The sequence below is a fragment of the Artemia sp. Qi Xiang Cuo genome, chromosome 11 (genome assembly GCF_049724085.1).
Source record: "Artemia sp. Qi Xiang Cuo chromosome 11, ASM4972408v1, whole genome shotgun sequence".
NCBI lineage: Eukaryota > Metazoa > Arthropoda > Branchiopoda > Anostraca > Artemiidae > Artemia > Artemia sp. Qi Xiang Cuo.
In genome coordinates, this window is record NC_142804.1 from 8,571,417 (window position 1) to 8,598,222 (window position 26,806).

The 26,806-nt window shown below is 32.1% G+C and overlaps 1 protein-coding gene across 4 annotated transcripts in view; it reads left to right on the forward strand.

The window, feature by feature from the left end:
- The window catches only part of dnc (phosphodiesterase dunce), a 562,555-nt gene that overhangs the window by 161,398 nt on the left and 374,351 nt on the right, over positions 1-26,806 (forward strand). The window contains exon 1 of one of the 4 annotated variants that reach the window (XM_089096262.1): positions 9,527-10,016. The exons of the other annotated variants lie outside the window; for them this stretch is intronic. Coding sequence (XP_088952388.1) covers positions 9,622-10,016 — 395 coding nt within the window. The 5' untranslated portion in view covers positions 9,527-9,621. Of the gene's footprint in view, positions 1-9,526; positions 10,017-26,806 lie in introns of those variants that run through there. 4 annotated transcript variants of the gene reach the window in all.

A 26,806-nucleotide genomic window follows, 5' to 3' on the forward strand; every position in this document is an offset into this window, starting at 1 on the left:
AAAGGCTACGAGCCTTAGAAAACTCACCTGATTTTTTAAAGAGGGGGGAAACATCCCCTAAAAGTAAAAAATTTTTAATGAAAATCACACCGTCAGATTCAGCGTATCAGAAAACCCTATAAGATAGGTTTCAAGCTCATATCTGCAAAAATCTGCAACTTTGTATTTTTTGCCAGAAGAAAAATATACGAATATAGAAGTTCGTTACGTAAGTTAATTTGTAAATTACGTCAGAACCAAATTTAGACAGCCATTTAGCAAAAGAAAAGTAAAATTTTTATGCAAATATTGTTTACTTATTCAATGACGGCGAGCCAAAATAAAAGCTGCATTAACTAAAAAACGATCAGAAATTAAATAAAAAAAACAAGTTTTTTAAACTGAAAGTAAGGAGCGACATTATAACTTAAAACGAACAGAAATTATTTCGTATATGAAAGGAGCTGTCCCCTCCTCAACGCCTTGCTCTTTACGCTAAAGTTTGACTCTTTCTCACAACTTTATTTTTTAAAACAATAAAAAACTTTAGCGTAAAGAGAGAGGCGTTGAGAAGGGGACAGCCCCCTTCATATATGGAATAATTTCTGTTCGTTTTAAGTTTTAATGTCGCTCCTTACTTTCAGTTCAAAAAGCTTGTTTTTTTTATTTAATAAAAAAAAAAATTGACACCAAAATTGAGAATAACCAGCGTCACTTAAATTGGACTCGTACGAAAAGAGACTAAATCATCAGTCAGTTTAAAAACTGCAACAATTACACTAAGCGCGAAAACAAACACTTAAAAAAAAATAAAAAAACACAACAAATACATCTTAACTAATGGGCTAATACTGACGACCATGGATGATTTAACTTCATTAAACGGGAATTATAAGCACGAATTGTCTTTTCCACAGCTATAATGGGGTCAGAAATGCTGAATTTTCTAATCAGATAAGAATTGCGCGTCCAAGAGGGAAAACGTAAAAGATATTTTGCGAACCGGAAGAAAACTGAACGAATTTTTGACTTGTCAGAATTATATCTACAAAACTAGCTCCAATAAGTTTACCCGTGATATTCCTCAATATCAGTTTTTTTAAAGGTGTTTTATTAATGATATAAGGTGCGTATTTTTCACTATCTAGGGGAGAGGGGGAGTTAGAATCCCTGACCCTCCTGTCTTTTTTTCATTTCTGTTCAGGGTTATTCAAAATATTAGTTTTTTTCATTTGTATGAAGACGGCTTAGCAATGTCTTTGCCGAAATGCCTGCTTTGTCTTCGTTTTTTTTAGGACTGGAAAGCCCCTCATTTAGTTTTTTTCCTCTTAATTATTTTTCTTGATTCTTAGTTTTTTGTCGTATATCATTTATAGCAAGCATGGCTTCAGAACTTATCACATACTGTTCCAGCTTTCTTTAAAAAAAAAAGGAGAAAAGTTTAAGTAGCGTAGAGGCGTAAACAAAGTGGCGTAAAGATAGCATTTTTTTTCTGGTCTCGTGCAGCCTATTTAAAATCTTTTCAATACTTATAATGGATTTAAAGTCCAATGAAAATTATAATATCAATAAACTGTTATAAAAAATACTCCTAGAAGGGGTAAGTTTAGCAGAATTGATATTTTACAGCTAGAAATATAAACAAACACACTTGTGTGTAGAAACAGGAGGGGAATATACAGTCACAAAGCTAAAAAAAAAAGTTATTATGTGTGTTAAGAGTGAATGGACCCAAAATGGGAACTAAATTACTTCTTCCATCACCTTGGTAGATTCACCCCTCCCCCACCAAAAAACAAATCAAACAGTTCGTGGTAACGAACTGTAAGTAAGGAACGACCCGGCTCAATGGTAACCGAAACTCTAGAAAACGGGTTTTCGATACCAATAGATACATCAAAAGAATTAAATTTAATGGCTGATTTCAAATATATAATTTTCATCGAGTTTAGTACTATACATCAAAAGTTACGCGCCTGAAAAAATTTGGCTGATTTTCAAAAAAAGGGGGAAAGACCCCCTAAAAGTTATAGAGCCTTGATGAAAATCACACCATCATATTCAGCGTATCTGATAACCCTACTGTACAGGTTTCAAGCTCCTATCTACAAAAATGTGGAATTTTGCATTTTTTGCCAGAAGAAAGATCACGGATGCGTGTTTGTTTGTTTTTTTTGTTTTTTTTTTCCCAGGGGTGATCGTATCGACCCAGTGGTCCTAGAATATCGTGGGAGGGCTCATTGGAACGGAAATTAAAAGTTCTAGTGCCCTTTTTAAGTGACAAAAAAAAATGGAGGGTAACTATGCCCCCTCCCACGCTCATTTTTTCCCAAAGTCACCCGATCAAAATTTTGAGATAACCATTTTGTTCAACATGGTCCAAAATATGATAACTATGTCTTTTAGGATGACTTAATCCCCCGAAGTCCCCAGGGGGAGGGCTAAAAGTTATGAACTTTACCCAATGTTAACATACAGTATTGGTTATTGGGAAGTACACAGAAGTTTTCAAGAGGGTTTTTTTCTGGTAGTGGGAGGGAAGGGTGGGTCGGGGGTTATGTCGGAGGATCTGTCCATGAAGGAAGTTTTCATGGGGGAAGGGAAATTGCCATGAAGGGGGCGCCGGACTTGCCAGCATTATTTATTGGTTATTGGGAAGTATACAGACATTTTCAGGAAGGATTTTTTTTCTGGAGGGGGGGGGCGAGAGGTGGGGTTTACTCTGGAGAATCTTTTCGTGGAGGATGTTTCTTTGGGGTAAGGGACATTTCTTTGAAGGGGGCGCCAGATTTCCAAGCATTATTTAAAAAACGATCAGAAATTAAATAAAAAAAAACAAGTTTTTTCAACTGAAAGTAAGAAGCAACATTAGAACTTAAAACGAACAGAAATTATAACATATGTGAGGGGGTTCTCCCCCAAGTCAATACCTCGTTCTTTACGCTACATTTTTTTTTTTTTTTTTTTTAGTGCTTACAAAAGAGCTATCTATTCGAATTAAACGGCCTTTGTGATTCAGGGGTTTGTGAATAAAAATTTTTTTTAACTTTCAACGTAAAGCGCGTGGTATTGACTAAAGGGACAACCCCCTCATATACGTAATAACACATACGTAATAAAAAAAAACAATAAAAAAACAAGCGATACGGCTCAATAGTAATTGAAACTTTTAAAAACGGAATTTTGATGTCAATAAATGTATCAAAAGAATGTGTTTATAATGCTGATTCTAAATATATAAATTTTATTAAGTTTATTATTACTCATCAAAGGCTACGAGCCTGGGAAAATTTACTCGATTTTTTAAAGAGGGGTGAAACATCCCCTACAAGTGAAAGAATTCTAATGAAAATCATACCGTCAGATTCAGCATATCAAAAAAACCTAGTACATAGGTTTCAAGCTTATATCTGCAAAAATCTGCAACTTTGTACTTTTTGCCCGAAGAAAAATATACGAATATAGAAGTTCGTTACGTAAGTTAGTTTGTAAAGACATCCATTTAGCAAAAGAAAAGTAAAATTTTTATGCAAATTTTGTTTACTTATTCAATGACGGTTAGCCAAAATAAAAGCTGCATTAACTAAAAAACGATCAGAAATTAAATAAAAGAAACAAGTTTTTTAAACTGAAAGTAAGGAGCGACATTAAAACTCAAAACGAACAGAAATTATTCCGTATATGAAAGGGGCTGTCCCCTCCTCAACGCCTCGCTCTTTACGCTAAAGTATGACTCAGTCTCACAACTTTATTTTTTAAAACAATAAAAAACTTTAGCGTAAAGACCGAGGCGTTGAGGAGGGGACAGCCCCTTTCATATACGGAATAATTTCTGTTCGTTTTAAGTGTTAATGTCGCTCCTTACTTTCAGTTTAAAAAACTTGTTTTTTTTATTTAATTTCTGCATCAGAACCGTTTTTGTATCTACAAGAAGTTGCAGCATATTTAGCTTCTTTTTTTTACCAATTACGGTAAGACATAAAGCTTCTTGAGTAATTACACAGCACATTATTGTGCCATATAAAGTACCTTAGTCTATCCCCTATATAACTGAAAAATTTAGCAATTTATCCATCATGTGAGTGCAGCCTCATGTGTAGTTTCATTTTTCCTTGTTTCTTCCAAAATGGTGCTGTCTATAGAAAATGTGGAAGCGCTATTGAATTATACAGTTTAGCAAGGATTATTGTTTGTTTCGAACACCTGAGGCATAAGACTCGACACATATTTAGCTTTTTTTTTGCCAACAGTAGTATGATATAAAGCTTCCTGTGTCTTAATACAACAACTTATTTTTCTTATAAAGTACCTTAACCTAATATACTCCCCTATATAACTGAAAAATTTAGCCATTTATCCATCATGTGAGTGCAGCCTCATGTGTAGTTTCATTTTTCCTTGTTTCTTCCAAAATGGTGCTGTCTATAGAAAATGTGGAAGCGCTATTGAATTATACAGTTTAGCAAGGATTATTGTTTGTTTCGAACACCTGAGGCATAAGACTCGACACATATTTAGCTTTTTTTGCCAACAGCAGTATGACATAAAGCTTCTTGTGTCTTAATACAACAACTTATTGTTCTTATAAAGTACCTTAACCTAATATACTCCCCTATATAACTGACAAATTTAGCCATTTATCCATCATGTGAGTGCAGCCTAATGTATATTTTCATTTTTCCTTGTTTCTAAACGAATAGACATTCCGTCAATTCGTTTATGTATCCCTTGACGCAGATGGATCCTACGATAAAAAGTCTCCTTGAAGACCTTTACGCACTTGAATTTTCGCAAGCGCAAAAGAACCTTTTTTTCAAGATACCTGAGATGGGAAGTTTAGTTCTTCTTTATTAGTAGAAACATTGAGTGCACTCTATCGACCCAATTTAAACTGAATTGTTTCTATCGTTACCTCTTCTGTGGAAAATTCTAATTTAAATGGATAACTAGTGCTTGCTTGGTCTACATAATTCGTATTAGCTTCCATCGTTTCAGTGGAAAATCAGTGCTTGTTCGTTCTACCTCCCTTCTAAATAAACGAGCTGAAACTGAAACTGACGAAACTGACGTCTTTTACTAGACGAAACTGAATTAATCAAATAGCCTGGATTGTTCGATTTCTCTACCAATTCCTTTGGGTAAGGTTTATATTGATGGACTATTCAGGTAGCTAAGAAATAAACTTACCTTTATAGTCAGAATTGCATCCTCAATCCAAATTTAACATGCAGTTGCGTAGGAAATGAACTTTATGCCCACCCTTATATTTACCAATGCAGGGTATATTCCATTTCAGGGTATAAATTTGCACATTAGGGAGGGTAGTGGGGGTAAAGTTCAAACCTACTTCCATAGTCAAAATTGCATCCTGAATCCTAATTTAATATTCATTTGCATCAGAAATGAACTTTACCCCTACCTCCCTAATGTGCAAAAAGGTCCTGAATTGGAATATACCCTGAATTGGTATATATAGAGGTGGGGGTAAAGTTTATTTCCAAAACAAATGAATGTTAAATTTGGATTCAGGATGCAATTCTGACTATGTAGGTAAGTTTATTTCTTAGCTACATGAATAGTCCATTAATATAAACCTTACCCGAACCTTTTAATTATTTATCAAATTATTGTATTTAAGTATCCTCTGGCAGCGCAATGATTAATCTCTGCTTGTTAATACGGGGCCCAGGGTTCAATTCCTCTTTGTCGCAAGTTCACGCAACAGGCTTGTTACTTGTCCCTAAATAATATATCTGGTCACTGTTACGTTGACAACCATGGACGTAACATTTGCCATCACTGGCTCTAAGAATCTTTTCCCTTGTGAACTAGCATTTATTCACTTCACTTTTATTCATTTCTATCATTCTATCTATCGTTTCATCTTTTGCAGAAAGCTTTTGTTAAATCAGATAGCAGGGACGTATCCAAGATTATTTTTTGGAAGGGGGTTACAAAAGAATTTTTCAGTGGGGGTTTAACAAAAAAAACTTTAAAACGCATAAAAAATTGGTTTATATTAATTTTTGATACGTTTTTACGAGTCCGAAAAAACATTTCGGGGGCGGAGGGGGTCTAACCCCATAACCCCCCGTGGAAGCGGTCTTGTCAAAGAGGACTGTTTCTGTTCGTTCTGTCTCATTTGTAAAGGAATTTCAACCTATTTACTATTTATTGAAGCCTTGTATTTGTTTACTTCAATGTAATTAGTTATATATTTTTTCGAATTTCGTTTTCTTTTTTCCGGTTTCTAGCTTCAATCTTCGGCTGTGTTCCACTTTTCGTGTTTTTCTTCATCCATACCAAAGACGCCTTGTTTTGTATAGGCGAAGCTATAGCGATTGAATGATTCTTTTCTTGTCTTTTTATTCGTTTAGAACCGTTTTTCTATTTTTATTCTGTGTGATACTTTACCAAATTTTAGTGTTTCTTTTATAATTTGCCCCCCTTTCCACTTCTCTTTGAAACATGCTCCCCCGTAACAGGTTTTCACTTACCTACCTAGTTGCCAGATTGTTTCTAACATGTTAAGACACCATTATATATATATATATATATATATATATATATATATATATATATATATATATATATATATATATATATATATATATATATATATATATATATATATATATATATATATATATATATATATATATATATATATATATATATATATTAAATCACTTCCTCGTCTATATCATTTAACCTTTTAAAAAAAGAAATATTGATACAGACTATTTTTGTAAGAACTTCCGATAAGCCTTAATGTTAACTTTATAATTAATGTAAATCAATTAAAAAACAAGGTTTTTTTTTTCAAATCAAATTGAAGAGCAACATTAAGATCAAAACAAATTAGGCTAAATCATTCTGTGAAAGGGAGGCGACAGCCCTCTCTTCACCCTGCTCTCTATGCTAAATTTTAAGTAGTAGTTAACTGAAATGCATTTTAGAGCACAACATTATTCAGTCGACAATTGATTACCGATGTTTTTTGTTCACCGATTGCCGTCAACTACGTCAGAACAAAATAATTGTTCTTTAAAGCAAGTGCCAATAAATAGACCCATCGTTGGTCCAGTCATTAAAAAATAGGTCCAGACATTAGAAAATAAAAATCCTATCGTCACATTGTTTTAGTACTCGTACTTAAAGTGTTGCGAAAAATAGACAAACTTTAGTATAAAGAGCAGAGGGTAAGGGAGGCGGAGTCTAAATCATATACAGGACGTTTTTTTCATTGTGAGTTTTAACATCGATCTTTCTCTTTCAATTGAGAAAAATTAGTTTTTTTTTTGTTCAATCTGTGCTCGTTTTTTAAAACATATTTGGCTTTATTTTGAACCAAAAAGAAGTAGGTCATAGACTTGTCTCGTTATGTTGTATCCAGGATAATCCTAAAAATGGGGGCTCATCCCCGCTCATCACGCTAAAGTTTGACTTTGTATAACAAGGGCTCGTGTAAGCATGGGCCAGAGCCAGTTTTCCGCATTTGACTGTGCTCTTCTATCAAAAAGATTTGAAATCCTGCACGTGCAAAATCATGCCTATTACACCTCCTTGCTGTGTGATGATAATGTGTCTAAACTGCCTCCTTTAAGATAACGCACTTTTTGAGGGAAAGCAATTTGGTAAATATAGGCCGACTTGCCGTTCCAGTCCTAAGACTTCAGAGTATTTTTACAAAGTAGACCATAATCATGCTATTCATTTTCTGATGATTCTTGCCAGACTACTACTACTAACAGCTCACTGCAGCACCAAGCGAACTTAATCCAGGAAAGCTACGTACGCTTTTCATCCATCTCAATCTATCCAAGACTTCCCTCTTCAACCCCTCCAAGAAGTTCCAGTCTCCTATAAAGCTACTTCTTACGGGGAGTTTAGCCCTATATAGATGGCGGAAAAGTGTGATCTTTGGCAATCTGTCATGTTTCATCTGCAAAATGTGTCCTAGCTATCTCAATCCTTCTCTCATTATACCCCTAGAAATTGAAAGAAAACTAAATTTGATGATGTAGAGAGACCCTAGGACATATAACATATTGTTGCTGTTACATTTAAAGGTCGGGTCTCATATTTTCAAACTTCTGAAATTATTGTCAAAAACCATTTACTTAGTTATTCTTAAAGAATAGATCAGCAGCACAATGTATGTTCAGTGACACTTTGACCTTTTGGATTTACATCAGCGTTGTCAACGTGGTGCAATTGTACTGTTTTTGGTACAATTTAGATGTCCTGCCTCAATGCGCTACAACTGGAAATATATAGGTACAATTCAAATTTTCCGGCACGTTTTGGTTCTATATTCTCCTTTCTGGCTCAGATTTCGGCTCAAGTTTCAGTTTACCAGAAATTTTCTTTTTTTATGGCACATTTTGAACCTGATGTTCAGGTTGTAGAAATTAATCTCTCGTGATATAAACAATTTTACTCAGGAAACTGGTACATTTTTTTCAAAGCGTTGACAATGCTGATCTACATTACTGCTTCCTCATTTGAGCAGTCTATTAGACCGATGCTGGTAATTAACTCAGAACTGGATGATTTTGAGACTATCTGACAAATACTTCATACACACAAGGCACAGAAATTATAGTCTTGGTCGCTCAGCCTAAAGAATTTGAAAGGAGTTATGTAGCACTTTTTGAATTTACTTTTATATTACTCTCATAATACTAGGCAATATTTTGCCCACTGATTCAATTCGTTTTCCATTTTTTGGATCTCAAATTATTTGGAAATTTCTGCAGTTTCCAAAATTTCTGCAGTTAATTTATATTTTTCCATGTCGAGAAATTGTGGGGAAATCGGAGTTTTTGAGTAAAAATGCCTTGTGCCTTACCTTTAGATGTAGATTAAATCTTCCTTTTGAAAAGTAAAAATACCTGAAACACGTTTTTTAACTTTTTTTTGCTCTTGCCTTAGAATGTAAGTTTTGTGACAACGCTATTTCAGTTTTCCTAATCGAATCTCTGCTACTTTGTGTGGCAGTAGATAACCATGAAAGGGTGAAATAGGGATAATGGTAGTAAATGTATAACCTGTTTGTAAAGAAAACGAATATTTAATGCAACATTTAAGTATTTTCTTTGCTTTAAAAAAGGTATGATTCGAACACAGAGCTATCAAAAGTTGTAAGTTTCAGGGACAATGAGGATTTTCAGAGGAAAACAATCGAAATATAGTTTTTGCACTTCTCTTGCTTTTCATAAAAGTGGGAATTAAAAACTAAATTTGGAATTTTAAATTTTTTGTGTTTGTAAACCTAAATCTTTTCTCGTTATAAGTATATAACATTTACCATCAAACCAGGCCGATTCCAGAAGGGCTCAGGGTTTGACCCCGCCCCTCCCCCAAAGTTTTTTTTTACTAATAAAAACGTAATCAAAAATGTATTTAAACAATTTTTTGACGTGCTTTTTTAAATTTTTAACCCCCCACCCCGCGTCCAAAAAAAAATCCTTGATATGCCCTTGCCGTTAAATCAAGAGTATTTAGCGGAACATCATTTGGAATTTGTTTCCAGACGTAAAGTACGAGATTCATCTATTAACATTGCCAACTATTAACATTTTCTTATCTCACAACCTCTCAAGTACTAAAATTGTGATGAACTCCACATTGTAACTCATGAATAGCGTTGGCTGCTCATCCGGAATGGCGCTTACAGTAGTAAATTTTTTTCGGGAGATGGCAGACAAATATCGAACAATAGTAAGTGATGAAAAGTGCAGTGTAACAACGTCAGAAAAAAAAAGTGACTTAGAAAAACCACTGATTAAAGACAAATTGATCTCTCTCGTTGACGCTGAGAAAACGTCCAGGAGCGTCAGCCTTCCTGCTACTGCTACTTATATTGATTCTTCAAGCCAAACATCAGATGAAAGCTATAACGGCCAAAGAATTAAGTCATTGAGTGGTCCTGTTATTCCTGGTGTTGGAGCTACCTTAAGAGCTGCTTTTCCCCGGACAAAAAGGGATAGTCTTGTTTTTGGTAATAAAAGACTAAGTAAGCCCAGAACAAGGTAATTTCGAGCTGTCAGTTTTTCCCTGGGTACTATTTTTCCCAATTTCTCAAAACTTCTGATTTCCTTGGGGTATAAAGAAACAACCTGAAGTCTTAACTTTTGATAAGGACAAGGAATAATATATTTGGATTGAATTGAGATAGAAAAATTTTAAAGTTTATAACTATTAGGAGGATGGATCGCAGTGCTTTTGAGTACAGGGGTATAGCTGGGAATCTATCTTAGAAGGGTTTAAGTAATTAAGTTACTTTTATCACCCAGTTCATATTCAATGTGTATGTATATGCATATGTTCTTTCAATTTTGAGCGGTTTATCCTTATCCAAGATCTCCCCCGTCTCTAACTGAGCCTGCTGTTTGAGGAAGGTTAAAACAGGGTCGATCACTGCTACTGGTCTATAGAATGGAATAGAATAGAATTTATTTGCGCTAAAAGCCCATAAGGCCATGGCAAAAATTATAAACAAAGAACAAGTACAAAGAATTTACACAAATCCTAAGGTAATACTGCAAAAATTTACTTCTCTGATTCATCGCGAGACAAAGGAATCGTTCCAAGCTTCTGATACCCATAAAACACTCAACTGCAAACACTCTCACCAACCACCCACAATCATAATCCCCGCTACCAAACAGTTAGTCTCCAATCACTTAGCTCCTCATATTTACACATCAAGTGATTACACACTCATCTAAAACTCCACACATAGGGGGTGCTACCATTTCGAATAACCATCACAAGGTTCTAAACGTCATTTAGTCGACAAGGAAAATCTGTCAGAACCACTAACCGTCAGAACGTTGACAGTCATAACATCGACACGTTAGTTCATTGACAGTCATAATCGCTACCCGTCAGAACGTCGACAGTCACAGCATCAACACGTCATAACATTGAAACGTCATAACATCTAAAAAAATTTTATATGTTATGACGTGTCGATGTTATGACTGTCGACGTTCTGACGGGTAGCGATTGTGACTATAGATGAACTGACGTGTTAATGTTATGACTATCGATGTTGTGACGGCTAGTGTTTCTGACAGATTTTGCGTCGATGTTATGACAGATTGTGTAGTGCTCCTGACGTTAGTGCTCAGGACGGTTAGATGTTTTCACACCTTCCCCACACATAGGACAATAATAAGGACCAGCCTTTGGCCCTATATTTGTCCCTGACCTATAATTTGCCTCTCTCGTTTGTTCTATTGTCTTCTCAGCGCCATTAAGTGTATTCATGCTATAACTAAAAGAATTAATTCGGGTTTATATACTCTTTACGTGCGTTCGGGTCAAAATATATGATTTACGTGACATTTTTGTTTAATAAAGTATAATAATAATAATAAATATAATAAATACATATAATAATAATAAATAATAATAAAATAGTAATAAATACAAAAGGAGGCAAGCAAGAGTTTCTAAAGTGTCTCTGTCATCTACGTAGGGCTGTGACATTGCTAACGGGCTTTGGGGGTTTTAGAGAATAGCAACAGGGCTCTTATTTTGGGTTGTATCTGTTTGTTAGGAATTTGAATTAATTGTTGATTGTGATTTATGTTTGTTTGGAGGTTAGATTATTCAGTCAAAGCTGCTCCTGTGATTGTTCATTTCTACTCATTTTGATTTTGAACCATGTGTGGGTTGATCCTGTATTTTTTTCAGGTCAAGAGACAAAAAAATTATAGGTTTTGGGAACCCCGGGTACGTCCACTGAACTTGACGTGGTAACATATGTTTTTGATATTCACAATTAAAAATGAAATATGCAACCGTAAATAATTAAATGGGTAAAGAGCCAAATTTGTAAGTAGGGATATTGTGTTTAAGCTTATTATAGTATGGAGCTCATTGTCATATCCTGGGTGATAAGGGTTACCCGATTCGGAGCCCCTCCCCCCCCCTAAACCTCCCGAAGATTCTATCTGATTCGTACAAAAGTACCAGAAATACATGCAATAGATGTCCACGCACAGATTTAAAGTCTAGCCCCCTCCCCCACCCAAAAAGGCAACATTTTGGATGTGAAACTGATGAAGCTAATCAAAATAACTTTAAAAGCTCGTAATATGTATTATTCATTCAATTGCCAAATTTTTCAGTGTCTTTCAAGGTTCGTTAATCTCAAATTCTAGGAAATTTCCATAACTTAGATAACATTGTTTTAAAGTTAGTTTATAGATAGATTTAAATAGTAAAATGATTTCCTTGAACTGTTTTCTTAGAAAAAGCTGTTTTAAAATAATTCATAATTTACTGTTTACATAATGGCAATTAGATAACAATTAAGAAATATAAATAATAACTAAATAATGAATTAATTTTAATACTAGAAAATAATTTCAAAACAATGGAAGGGAATTCAGATTTAATAAGACGAATCTAAATTTGTCTTTAATTTTAAAGCATATGTAATTGGTTTGTCAATATGTAATTTGGGTGATGTATTGTTACGAGCATCTCTTTTCAGATATCAAGGAAGGGTGCTATTGTTCAGGAAATCCCCCTTGGCTATTTTACAGTCGTATTATACGTGTTTAAATACGTATAAAAGTTATACGTATATACGTATAAAATACGTATATGTATAATACGTATACGTATACGTATTATATATACGTATACGTATATACGTATACGTAAATACGTATACGTATACGTAAAATACGTTATACGTATAAAAGTTAGTCTAAAGATAGATTTAAATAGTAAAATGATTTCCTTGAACTGTTTTCTTAGAAAAAGCTGTTTTAAAATAATTCATAATTTACTGTTTACATAATGGCAATTAGATAGCAATTAAAAGATATAAATAATAATTAAATAATGAATTAATTTTAATACTAGAAAATAATTTCAAAACAATGGAAGGGAATTCAGATTTAATAAGACGAATCTAAACTTGTTTTTAATTTTAAAGCATATGTAATTGGTTTGTCAATATGTAATTTGGGTGATGTATTGTTACGAAAATCTCTTTTCAGATATCAAGGAGGGGTGCTATTGTTCAGGAAATCCCCTTTGGCTATTTTACAGTCGTATTATACGTGAAAACTAGTAAACGAAACTGGATTTCTGTTGATTTTATTTGATTTCTGTTGATTTTATCTGTTGATTTCTCTTGATTTTCTGTTGATTTTATGTTGATTTCTGTTGATGTAAAGCCTTAACAGAAATCCAAGTAATAACTAAAAAAAAAGAAAAGAAAGATGCATTATGAAAAAAAAATTAATCAAGACAGTGAAAAAACAAAAACAAACTATTGCCCAAACAAATGTATCTCACATCCAGGTCGTTTTTTTTAGTAGGAAACTAAATATTAAAAAAAGAAAATAAATCTAAACATAAGAAAATAATACACTAAAAAAGAAACAAAAGGACACAATACTCACACCTAACACATCATTGTGGAAAGTATCGAAAAAAAAACAAGAAAAACTTGTCTGTATGACAAAACTGTAGGCTTGCAAGGCAAAGAACAAATACAGGGCCAACAACAACAAGTTGAAAAGAGAACAAGTTCAAACTAATGAATTGCATAATATAGAACTAGAACTACAAAAACAAAAACAATAAAACTTAAAAACGCATCAAAATTTGTTTATATACATTTTTTATATTTTTACAAGACGACGAAATTTTTTATGGGAGTTACCCCTCCAAACCCAGTTACCCCTCCAACTGAATAATGCCTTGGGTTGTAAGTGGGTTAATTAGTTTGTATTTTCACAGCAAGGTGTACAAATAGCTAGAAGAACTTTTTATGAAGAAACTAATGAATCTAAACTATAGAAACATCAAAATTAATGCGCAATCCACTTTTCCAATTTTACTTGATAGAGGTGACCAATTTTGTAATAGCATATGGGGCTAAATATGCTTTTTTTAGGGCTATTTCTGGGCAAGCCTTAGCATCCCTCTTCAGGGGCTTAGATTGTAAGTCAGCTCTCAGTTGAAGTTTTCATAGAATTGGGCTTAGCCCTAATTTTGATAGCAAAACTAATATATTTATGGTGACTTAAAATACGGATATTCCTTCAGCTGGATTTCGATCAGACCGAGAGGCTATTATAAAAATAAAACGATTTAAGCCCTGGAAAGCTTTGAAATTAATATAATGTGACTCATGGTGTGAAAACATGACAGAAACTAAATTTTTCTTCCTGATTCTTAGTTATATTTACGTAGGTTTTGATAGTGCAATTGAATTTTATTCGCATTTTGTAAAAATACTTAGTGTGTACAATGTGCTCAATCGAACAAAAATAATAAAATGATCCCCCCCTCCCCTTACCCAAAATCTGCGAAGCCTTCCCTAAATGGAGACCCGGTCAAGGACCTCAGAAAAAGATAAAGATTACTGCCTGAGCTTGGCAAACACATAGACAGAGAGCGGAATAGTTTTTATTCCCGTTCACTGCCCATGCCAAGAGATTCCCCGAGCCAAGTTCTGCAATAGTTCTGCAACTATTAAATTGAGAACATTTCTGAATGTATCAAATTATGTGGGAACAAGTTTATTACCATACCTTTTTAAGTGATTTTCTATAAAAGGGACTAAATAGAAAGGGAGCTTTCTGTTTGTCAGCTTTCTTTCTTGTCTTTTATTTTCTGTCTGTTCCTTGCGATTGCATGTCACAATGCTACGAAAAGTAATAGTTAGTTATAGCTACAAAATATTCGTGCAACGTATTGATCAGTTTTGAATGTCAGGCAAGAAGCTGATCAGCTAGAAATTATTGTCTGTTTCTTCTTGATTGATTTAATATTGTCTTTTGTAATACTTTTGAAGCTTTTATAAGTAATCACAATAATTGCTAGCAACCAAGCCGAGGCCCTGGAAACTTTTAAAGATCATGTACAGCAGGTAGCAAATACCACACGTAGTGGAAGTCTACCGTGCGTGGAGCGAAGTTTGCTATGCGGGGCGCGAAGTAGTATGGAGTTGTGGAAAAGTGTGGCCAGGTTTGGCGCGTGGTGAGAAAAGGATCCTGCATTAACCGAAGAAAGGTGGCATAGTGGAACCATGCAAAGTGTGCAGAAACTGCCGGGTGTACACCAAGTGGTTTATAGTGGGAGCCCCCTGAATCAAACATGAAAGTACAATTCAAGAAATTATGTTTGTTTTATTTTCAAAATTAGCCAACAATGGAATACGAGTAGCCTACGCTGAACATGCTTGGCATATGCTAAATGAACCCTTACGTGTCAATATGCATCAGGCATTTAGATATTATTAATTAAATTCTTCAATTTTAATGACCATTATTAATTAGTATTAAAACCCAGATGAGTCACTTCATCGATGACATATACATATATTGAACGAACGGTTACATTTAAGTAACGAATAGACAACACAAGCTATTGCGCAATAAACACAAAAACGAACGTGAAATTATGGGAATTGGAAATTTTAAAGCATGATCTGAAATTAGAAGGTCAGTTGAACCGATTTTAGAATGAAAATAGCAGACTTTTAGAATTAAAATAGCCAACTTATGTTAATAAAAACCAAATTTACTACCAAAAATAATAAACTAGAAATAGGTTTGCCAGGGAAATAGTTATTTAATTCTCGTGGTAAAAACAAATATCAACAGCTTTTGGTAGATAGTTCCATAAAGTGAGAAGAAATGTATTCTCACCCCTCGAAAACTGGTTTTATGGCAGATCTGCTATGGTCTGAAGGCTTACTTCTTTCTCCCATCCCCCTATATCGACTAACAACCTTTGGTTTCGTATTATATAATCTAAAATGTTGTTTGGTTTATCTTTGTTGAATTCTGTAGGGTGTTATCTTTTCATCTCTTTGCCACGTTTACACAAGAAGCACGGCTGTCCCCGGGCACAGCCTTAGAAGGGATGCCAAATTGAGCTGTTTTTAGTTTTGTTATACTGTATTAGTGATGGTGCGGGGCAGGGGGAAGGGCGAAAACTGAAATTGCCCCCGGGGCTAGAAACCCTAGCTAAGTTTATGGCTTATTTGTTTCAAAACGGTAACACGTATTATATATTATATGTTAATTTACTCCCACTGGACTATTGGGGATTAATTGTATCTTTAGAGCATAAAATAAGAACTTACATAAGTTCATTACAGTTGCAGGTACTTTCCCATTATATGGGAACTTCGGCTATAGACAGTCGAATGAATACAGTGATGGAGACTCGTAAAGCGGATAATTGTCAAACAGTTCATGGTAACGAACTGTAAGTAAGGAGCGACCCGGTTCAATAGTAATCGAAACTCTAAAAAAAAAGGATTTTGATACCAATTGATGCATGAAAAGGATCAGACTTTAATGCTGATTTCAAATACATAAGTTTCATCAAGTTTAGTCTTACCTATCAAAAGTTACGCACCTGAGAAAATTTGCCTGATTTTCCAAAAAAGGGGAAAACACCCCCTAAAAGTAATAGAACCTTAATGGAAATCACACCATCAGATTCAGCGTATCAGAGAACCCTACTTTAGAGGTTTCAAGCTCTTATCTGCAAAAGTAGTGAATTTTGTATTTTTTGCCAGAAGAAAGATCACGGAAGCGTGTTGATTTGTTTTTGTTTTTTTTTTCCAGGGGTGATCGTATCGACCCAGTGGTCCAAGAATATCTTGGGAGGGCTCATTCGAGTGGAAATTAAAAATTATAATGCCCTTTTTAAGTGACCAAAAAAATGGAGGGCAACTAGGCCCCCTCCCACGCTCATTTTTTTCCAAAAGTCACTCAAAATTTTGAGATAGCCATTTTGTTCAGTATGGTCGAAAAATATAATGAATTAATCCCCCAAAGTCCCCGGGGGAGGGCTGAAAGTTATGAATTTTACCCAATGTTTACATATAGTATTGGTTATTGGGAAGTATACTACGTTTTCAGGGGGTCTTTTATGGTAGTGGGGGAGGGGGGTCGGAGGTTTTGTGGGAGGAACTTTCCATGGAGGAAGTTTTCAAGGGGAAAGGGACACTGCTATGAAGGGGCAACGGATTTCCCAGCATTGTTTAAAAAAAAAACGATCAGAAATTAAATAAAAAAAACAAGTTTTTCAACTGAAAGTAAGGAGCAACATCAAAACTTAAGACGAACAGAAATTATTCTGTATATGATTGGGTTCTCCCCCTAGTCAATACCTCGCTCTTTAAGCCAAAGATTTTTTAGTGCTTTCATAAGAGCTATTTATTCTAACTAAGGGCCTTCGTGATTAAGGGGTCATTTTTAAAGAAATGGAACAAAATTTGAACTTTAGCGTAAAGAGCGAGGTATTGAATAGGGAGGCAAACCCCCTAATATACGTATTAAAAGTATATGAATATAGAAGTTCTTTATGTAAGTTAATTCGTAAGTTACGCATACTAATTACTAATAAAAACGTTCGTAAATAAAACTAAACAACTTTCGAGAAAGCCATTTAACCAAATATAAGTAAAATTAATATACAAATTTTGTTTTAATTATTTATGTACGGTGAGCCAAAATCAAAACCTGCATCAGTTCAAAAATGTTTAAAAATTAAATTCAAAAAAACAAATTTTTTTAACTGAAAGTAAGGAGCAACATTAAAACTTAAAGAGCGAGAGCGTAAAGAGCGAGGCGTTGAGTAGGGGACAGCCCCTTTCATATACGGAATAATTTATGTTCATTTTAAGTTTTAATGTTGCTCCTTACTTTCAGTTAAAAAAACTTGTTTTTTTAAATTTATTATCTAAATTGATCGGAAAGCGTGGTTTCTCATTAAATTTACAATATTTAAACTGTTATTTTTTGGGGTTTAGGGGGAGAAAAAAGTACCTAGGTTAGGTTAGGTTACGTATTTAATATATACAATGCCTTACCCCCTCCCCCTAATGAGCAAATATATAGCCCAAATTTGTTTATAAACTATTATATATACATCCTATTTTATTTCATTAGCATTAACCATACTTGACTTTTTAGAAGTGCCCATATTATGGGAAAGTACCCAGTTGTATATTATTTAAATCTTATTTAAATATATTTAAATATTATTTAAAATATTATTTAAATCTATAAATGTGTAGGCTAACCATTATTCAATGAATATATTTTTGTTTTTTGCTAAATGCTAAAAAAAACAATATTCCGTCATTTAGTGGTTTTCTTCCTGAGCCAAAAGATTTATTGTCAAAAATTATTGCAAAATTTGATTTTATCGCACCATAATCGGGCTTCCCAAGTTATTAAAACAAGATGAGTTGACAATATAATTCTAAGTGAAGTTTAAAGTTATTATTGTAGATCCACATTGGGATATCCATCGGGAGCCCCACTATGAATTCAGAAGTTAAAAATAAATAGTTTCAATCATTATCAGCCTGAATTTGCATTTGCAGCTAAATAACAACTAAAATAAGGAAAATCAGTGGGTATGCATTGGAGGGAAATCGATGAAAATAGAACTCCTCTATCACCGTGCCAAGGCCTATTCTTTTGCAACAAGACCCTCCTGTGTAGAAATTAGTATTCTTCGCTACGGCTCACTTGTCACTTGATCCAGTTTCTAGGGAATAACTGTTCTGACGTTCTGAGTAAGACAAGCTTTCCTTAGATAGCCCACTGAAGCATGTTCTTTCTTTTGACACAAGAAAAATGCCAACTTTCCGCTAAGAGTGTCCAATGAAGGTGAATAAAATAGCCTTTCAGATAGGCTTAAAGCCTAATATAGTGTTAAATACAACTATTTTGATGAAAGAAGAAGAAGAAGATAAATTTTTGGCTAAATATAATGGCTAAATATAATTTTGGCTAAATATAATGGCTAAATATAATTTTGGCTAAATATAATGGCTAAATATAATTTTGGCTAAATATAATGGCTAAATATAATTTTGGCTAAATATAATGTATAGTTTTGCTTTCAAATGCAACCTTTAAACTTATTTTTCACCACACGAATTTTTATCGCCAAAGCTGCAATATATAACTTGAACAAATTTGTTCTCCAGAATTACAAAATTAGTTCTAAAGTTCTGTAATAGGTTTCAACTCTCCCTATCTATCTATCTCTTCCTCTATCCTCTTTCTCTCATTCCCTCCCTTGTTCTCTCTCTCTCTCTCTCTCTCTCTCTCTCTCTCTCTCTCTCTCTCTCTCTCTCTCTCTCTCTCTCTCTCTCTCTCTCTCTCTCTCTCTCTCTCTCTCTCTCTCTCTCTCTCTCTTGAATTGGCAAATCTCTGTCTCTCCCACACTGGCTGAAAATTACATAAGAAATTCAATAGAACTAATAAAAGAAAAAAAAATCTCAGCCAACGAATTATATGCATTATGTTCTGGTTTTCACAAGCTCAAATTTACTTTGTTTATTCGGTCTTCTTTTTTATCTTCCTTCAGAAGGGGCACATGAGAGAAAGAAGGGGGGCAGATGGTAAAGAACGGATAGAGAGAGAAAGTGTAAGGAAAAATTGCATTTCCTTGCATATAACGGCAAACCGTTCCACGTCAAACAAGAGTCAATGAGTCAATGAGTAAATTAGTCACCTAATTATAAATCTAGGACACTAAGTGAAGATTCCTAGGTGAAGTTGAAAGCCACACCATAGAAAACCAAGAAACAGGAGAGATTATACTGAAGTTTGAAATATTCCTTATAAGCCAGAAGTTTTGAAGGGAGACGTATTTCAACTTTACCACAATTCAAAGTTCATTGAGAATTTCTGTGTTAATTTCTTTGCTTAGCTTCAAATTTTTTTATTCTCTTATAATAGAATCGCTAAGAAGGAAATTTAAAGAATGTGTACATCCGTAAACTTTTGGTGCGTGACCTTTTTCTGCTATTTTTTTTTCACTTCCAGAATATGCCCAAACCTAAAGGTCCCAATAAATGCCAGTACATTTTAAAGTGGGTTTTGGGGCTACTACCCTGACTTCAAGTTCGAAATTTCAAAAAAGCCAACGTCGCTGCTGAAAAACACCTGAATTGTGACAGAGAACCCGAGTTTGCCAAATTAAAATATCTTTTCATTAATGCTTAGAGTAATCGCAGATAAGATATCTCACTTCCTAAAAGTAATATCAATTCTCAAAACGAGTTCTTTTTAATTAATCATTAGCAATCAAAGCTGAATCTTCCTCTAGATTCTATATTTCTAGATTTTTATTTTCAATCCTCGTTCTTATTGTTCGTGGAAATTTATTTCTCATATAATTGTCTAACTTCCGCCTCTAGATATTATCATATTTATCAAATCTGTTTATATACATCTTTACAATTATTCTGTCTTTAACAGTCTGATGTTCAGGTGAATACATAGCTCCTTGGAAAATTAAGGGGGGCTCGAAAATCATAAGAATAAAAAATTCCGGTAAAAGAGTAGGAATTGGACAAACAAACATGGTAGTCTATTCAATGCACCTTACCTTAAAGCTTAGTTCCTCCTGTGCCACCATTAGCACCTAGATTATCAAAAAATAGTTTTCAGTCATCTCTTATGTATTTTGCTGCCCAAACATATTCCATGGAGGTTGTTCTGATATTAATCCGTTATACCTTATGTATCTAAGCCTCAATGAAATGACTTTCTAAGACGACAGCTGAGCAATGCAACAGCTGTATCTGTAGATTCTAGTGAGCTTCCCTAGCGGTGGAGGCTACACAGACACTGTCAGTGGTGGACTGTTGCTACACTTCGTCTCGTCAAATCTTTTCTCACTTTTTGGGGTATAATACTATTTGTTCATACTTACAAAGGAGGAGAGATGCAAGGGCATTACTGTTTTTCATCGAATATGCCCTGCAAACTCAACAGCTCTGCCACTCACAATAGATGACAAAAGACAAACGAATCCTCTCATTTTTTTTTAGAAGAACATTATGCAATATGACACTTGATGTAACTTTTAAGAATATTTGTAAGAGTCATTTAAACTTTGATATTGGAGTCTAAAAGAATAAAAAATTCTTATGAATTTTATTCATGACTGCAATTAAAGACTGCAATTTTAAGACAAATTAAAGACTGCCATTTCATGACTGCAATTAAAGACTGCAATTTAAATATTTATTATTTATTTAACGACTTGCAATTTAAAGACTGTAATTTTAAGACAAATTAAAGACTGCCATTTCATGACTACAATTAAAGACTGCAATTTAAATATTTATTATTTATTTAACGACTTGCAATTTAAAGACTGTAATTTTAAGACAAATTAAAGACTGCCATTTCATGACTGCAATTAAAGACTGCCATTTAAATATTTATTATTTATTTAACGACTTGCAATTTAAAGACTGTAATTTTAAGACGAATTAAAGACTGCCATTTCATGACAGCAATTAAAGATTGCAATTTAAATATTTATTATTTATTTAACGACTTGCAATTTAAAGACTGCAATTTTAAGACAAATTAAAGACTGCCATTTCATGACTGCAATTAAAGACTGCAATTTAAATATTTATTATTTATTTAACGACTTGCAATTTAAAGACTGCAATTTCAAGACAAATTAAAGACTGCCATTTCATGACTGCAATTAAAGACTGCAATTTAAATAGTTATTATTTATTTAACGACTTGCAATTTAAAGACTGCAATTTTAAGACAACTTAAAGACTGCCATTTCATGACTGCAATTAAAGACTGCAATTTAAATATTTATTATTTATTTAACGACTTGCAATTTAAAGACTGAAATTTAAAGACAACTTAAAGACTGCCATTTCATGACTGCAATTAAAGACTGCAATTTAAATACTTATTATTTATATAACGACTTGCAATTTAAAGACTGCAATTTAAAGACAAGTTAAAGATTGCCATTTCATGACTGAAATTAAAGACTGCAATTTGAAAGTTTACTATTTATTTAACGAATTGCAATTTAAAGAGTGAAATTTTAAGACAAATTAAAGACTGCCATTTCATGACTGCAATTAAAGACTGCAATTTAAATATTTATTATTTATTTAACGACTTGAAATTTAAAGACTGAAATTTAAAGACAAACTAAAGACTGCCATTTCATGACTGCAATTAAAGACTGCAATTTAAATATTTATTATTTATTTAACGACTTGCAATTTAAAGACTGCAATTTTAAGACAAATTACAGACTGCCATTTCATGACTGAAATTAAAGACTGAAATTTAAATTTTTATTATTTATTTAACGACTTGCAATTTAATGACTGCAATTTTAAGACAAATTACAGACTGCCATTTCATGACTGCAATTAAAGACTGCAATTTAAATATGTATTATTTATTTAACGACTTGCAATTTAAAGACTGCAATTTTAAGACAAATTTAAGACTGCCATTTCATGACTGCAATTAAAGACTGCAATTTAAATATTTATTATTTATTTAACGACTTGCAATTTAAAGACTGCAATTTTAAGACAAATTAAAGACTGCCATTTCATGACTGCAATTAAAGACTGCAATTTAAATATTTATTATTTATTTAACGACTTGCAATTTAAAGACTGCAATTTTAAGACAACCTAAAGACTGCCATTTCATGATTGCAATTAAAGACTGCAATTTAAATACTTATTATTTATTTAACGACTTGTAATTTAAATACTGCAATTTTAAGACAAATTAAAGATTGCCATTTCATGACTGCAATTAAAGACTGCAATTTAAATATTTATTATTTATTTAACGACTTGCAATTTAAAGACTGCAATTTTAAGACAAATTAAAGACTGCCATTTCATGACTGCAATTAAAGACTGCAATTTAAATATGTATTATTTATTTAACGACTTGCAATTTAAAGACTGCAATTTTAAGACAAATTAAAGACTGCCATTTCATGACTGCAATTAAAGACTGCAATTTAAATATTTATTATTTATTTAACGACTTGCAATTTAAAGACTGCAATTTTAAGACAAATTAAAGACTGCCATTTCATGACTGCAATTAAAGACTGCAATTTAAAAATTTATTATTTATTTAACGACTTGCAATTTAAAGACTGCAATTTTAAGACAAATTAAAGACTGCCATTTCAAAACTGCAATTAAAGACTGCAATTTAAATATTTATTATTTATTTAACGACTTGCAATTTAAAGACTGCAATTTTAAGACAAATTAAAGACTGCCATTTCATGACTGCAATTAAAGACTGCAATTTAAATATTTATTATTTATTTAACGACTTGCAATTTAAAGACAGCAATTTTAAGACAAATTACAGACTGCCATTTCATGACTGCAATTAAAGACTGCAATTTAAATATTTATTATTTATTTAACGACTTGCAATTTAAAGACTGCAATTTTAAGACAAATTAAAGACTGCCATTTCATGACTGTAATTAAAGACTGCAATTTAAATATTTATTATTTATTTAACGACTTGCAATTTAAAGACTGCAATTTAAAGACAAATTAAAGACTGCCATTTCATGACTGCAATTAAAGACTGCAATTTAAATACTTATTATTTATTTAACGATTTGCAAATTAAAGACTGCAATTTAAAGACAAAATAAAGATTGACATTTCATGACTTCAATTAAAGACTGCAATTTAAATACTTATTATTTATTTATCGCCTTGCAATTTAAAGACTGAAATTTTAAGACAAATTAAAGACTGACATTTCATGACTGCAGTTCAAAAATGCAATTTAAATATTTATTATTTATTTAACGACTACAAATTTAAAAAGTGAAATTTAAAGACAAACTAAAGACTGCCATTTCATGATTGCAGTTAAAGACTGCAATTTAAAAATTTATTATTTATCTAACGACTTGTAATTTAAAGACTGCAATTTTAAGACAAATTAAATATTGACATTTCATGACTGCAATTAAAGACTGCAATTTAAATATTTATTATTTATTTAACGACTTGCAATTTAAAGACTGCAAGTTTAAGACAAATTAAAGACTGCCATTTCATGACTGCAATTAAAGACTGCAATTTAAATATTTATTATTTATTTAACGACTTGCAATTTAAAGACTGCAATTTTAAGACAAATTAAAGACTGCCATTTCATGACTGCAATTAAAGACTGCAATTTAAATATTTATTATTTATTTAACGACTTGCAATTTAAAGACTGCAATTTTAAGACAAATTACAGACTGCCATTTCATGACTTCAATTAAATACTGCAATTTAAATATTTATTATTTATTTATCGACTTGCAATTTAAAGACTGTAATTTTAAGACAACTTAAAGAATGACATTTCATGACTGCAATTAAAAACAGCAATTTAAATATTTATTATTTATTTAACGAATAGAAATTTAAAAAGTGCAATTTTAATACAAATTACAGACTGCCATTTCATGACTGCAATTAAAGACTGCACATTTAAATATTTATTATTTATTTAACGACTTGCAATTTAAAGACTGCAATTTTAAGACAAATTAAAGACTGCCATTTCATGACTGCAATTAAAGACTGCAATTTAAATATTTATTATTTATTTAACGACTTGCAATTTAAAGACTGCAATTTAAAGACAACTTAAAGACTGCCATTTCATGACTGCAATTAAAGACTGCAATTTAAATACTTATTATTTATTTAACGACTTGCAATTTAAAGACTGTAATTTTAAGACAAGTTAAAGACTGCCATTTCATGACTGCAATTAAAGACTGCAATTTAAATATTTATTATTTATTTAACAACTTGCAATTTAAAGACTGCAATTTTAAGACAAATTAAAGACTGCCATTTCATGACTGCAATTAAAGACTGCAATTTAAATATTTATTATTTATTTAACGACTTGCAATTTAAAGACTGCAATTTTAAGACAACTTAAAGACTGCCATTTCATGACTGCAATTAAAGAATGCAATTTAAAAATTTATTATTTATTTAACGACTTGCAATTTAAAGACTGCAATTTTAAGACAAATTAAAGACTGCCATTTTAAAACTGCAATTAAAGACTGCAATTTAAATATTTATTATTTATTTAACGACTTGCAATTTAATGACTGCAATTTTAAGACAAATTAAAGACAGCCATTTCATGACTGCAATTAAAGACTGCAATTTAAATATTTATTATTTATTTAACGACTTGCAATTTAAAGACTGCAATTTTAAGACAAATTAAAGACTGCCATTTCATGACTGAAATTAAAGAATGCAATTTAAATATTTATTATTTATTTAACGACTTGCAATTTAAAGACTGCAATTTTAAGACAAATTTAAGACTGCCATTTCATGACTGTAATTAAAGACTGCAATTTAAATATTTGTTATTTATTTAACGACTTCCAATTTAAAGACTGCAATTTTAAGACAACCTGAAGACTGCCATTTCATGACTGCAATTAAAGACTGCAATTTAAATATTTATTATTTATCTAACGATTTGCAATTTAAAGACAGCAATTTTAAGACAAATTAAAGATTGCCATTTCATGACTGCAATTAAAGACTGCAATTTAAATGTTTATTATTTATTTATCGACTTGCAATTTAAAGACTGCAATTTAAAGACAACTTAAAGACTGCCATTTCATGACTGCAATTAAAGACTGCAATTTAAATATTTATTATTTATTTAACGACTTGCAATTTAAAGACTGCAATTTTAAGACAAATTAAAGACTGCCATTTCATGACTGCAATTAAAGACTGCAATTTAAATGTTTATTATTTATTTAACGACTTGCAATTTAAAGACTGCAATTTTAAGACAAATTAAAGACTGCCATTTTAAAACTGCAATTAAAGACTGCAATTTAAATATTTATTATTTATTTAACGACTTGCAATTTAAAGACTGCAATTTTAAGACAAATTAAAGACTGCCTTCTCATGACTGCAATTAAAATCTGCAATTTAAATATTTATTATTTATTTAACGACTTGCAATTTAAAGACTGCAATTTTAAGACAAATTAAAGACTGCCATTTCATGACTGCAATTAAAGATTGCAATTTAAAAATTTATTATTTATTTAACGACTTGCAATTTAAAGACTGCTATTTTAAGAAAAATTTAAGACCGCCATTTCATGAATTAAATTAAAGACTGCACTTTAAATGTTTGCTATTTATTTAACGACTTGAAATTTAAAGACTGAAATTTAAAGAAAAACTGAAGACTGCCATTTCATGACTGCAATTAAAGACTGCAATTTAAAAAGTTATTATTTATTTAACGACTTGTAATTTAAAGACAGCAATTTTAAGACAAATTAAAGACTGACATTTCATGACTGCAATTAAAGACTGCAATTTAAATATTTATTATTTATTTAACGACTTGCAATTTAAAGACTGCAATTTTAAGACAAATTAAAGACTGCCATTTCATGACTGCAATTAAAGACTGCAATTTAAATTTTTATTATTTATTTAACGACTTGCAATTTAAAGACTGCAATTTTAAGACAAATTAAAGACTGCCATTTCATGACTGCAATTAAAGACTGCAATTTAAATATTTATTATTTATTTAACGACTTGCAATTTAAAGACTGCAATTTTAGACAAATTAAAGACTGTCATTTTAAAACTGCAATTAAAGACTTCAATTTAACTATTTATTATTTATTTAACGACTTGCAATTTAAAGAGTGCAATTTTAAGAAAACATACAGATCTAAATGTTATTACGGAAAATAAAGACTGCAATTTAAAAATTTACTATTTATCTAAGGACGTGCAATTTAATAAGTGTAATTTTAATACAAATTACAGACTGACATTTTATGACTGTAATTAAATACGGCACTTTAAATGTGTACTATTTATTTAAAGACTTGCAATTTAAAGACTGCAATTTTAAGACAAATTAAAGACTGCCATTTCATGACT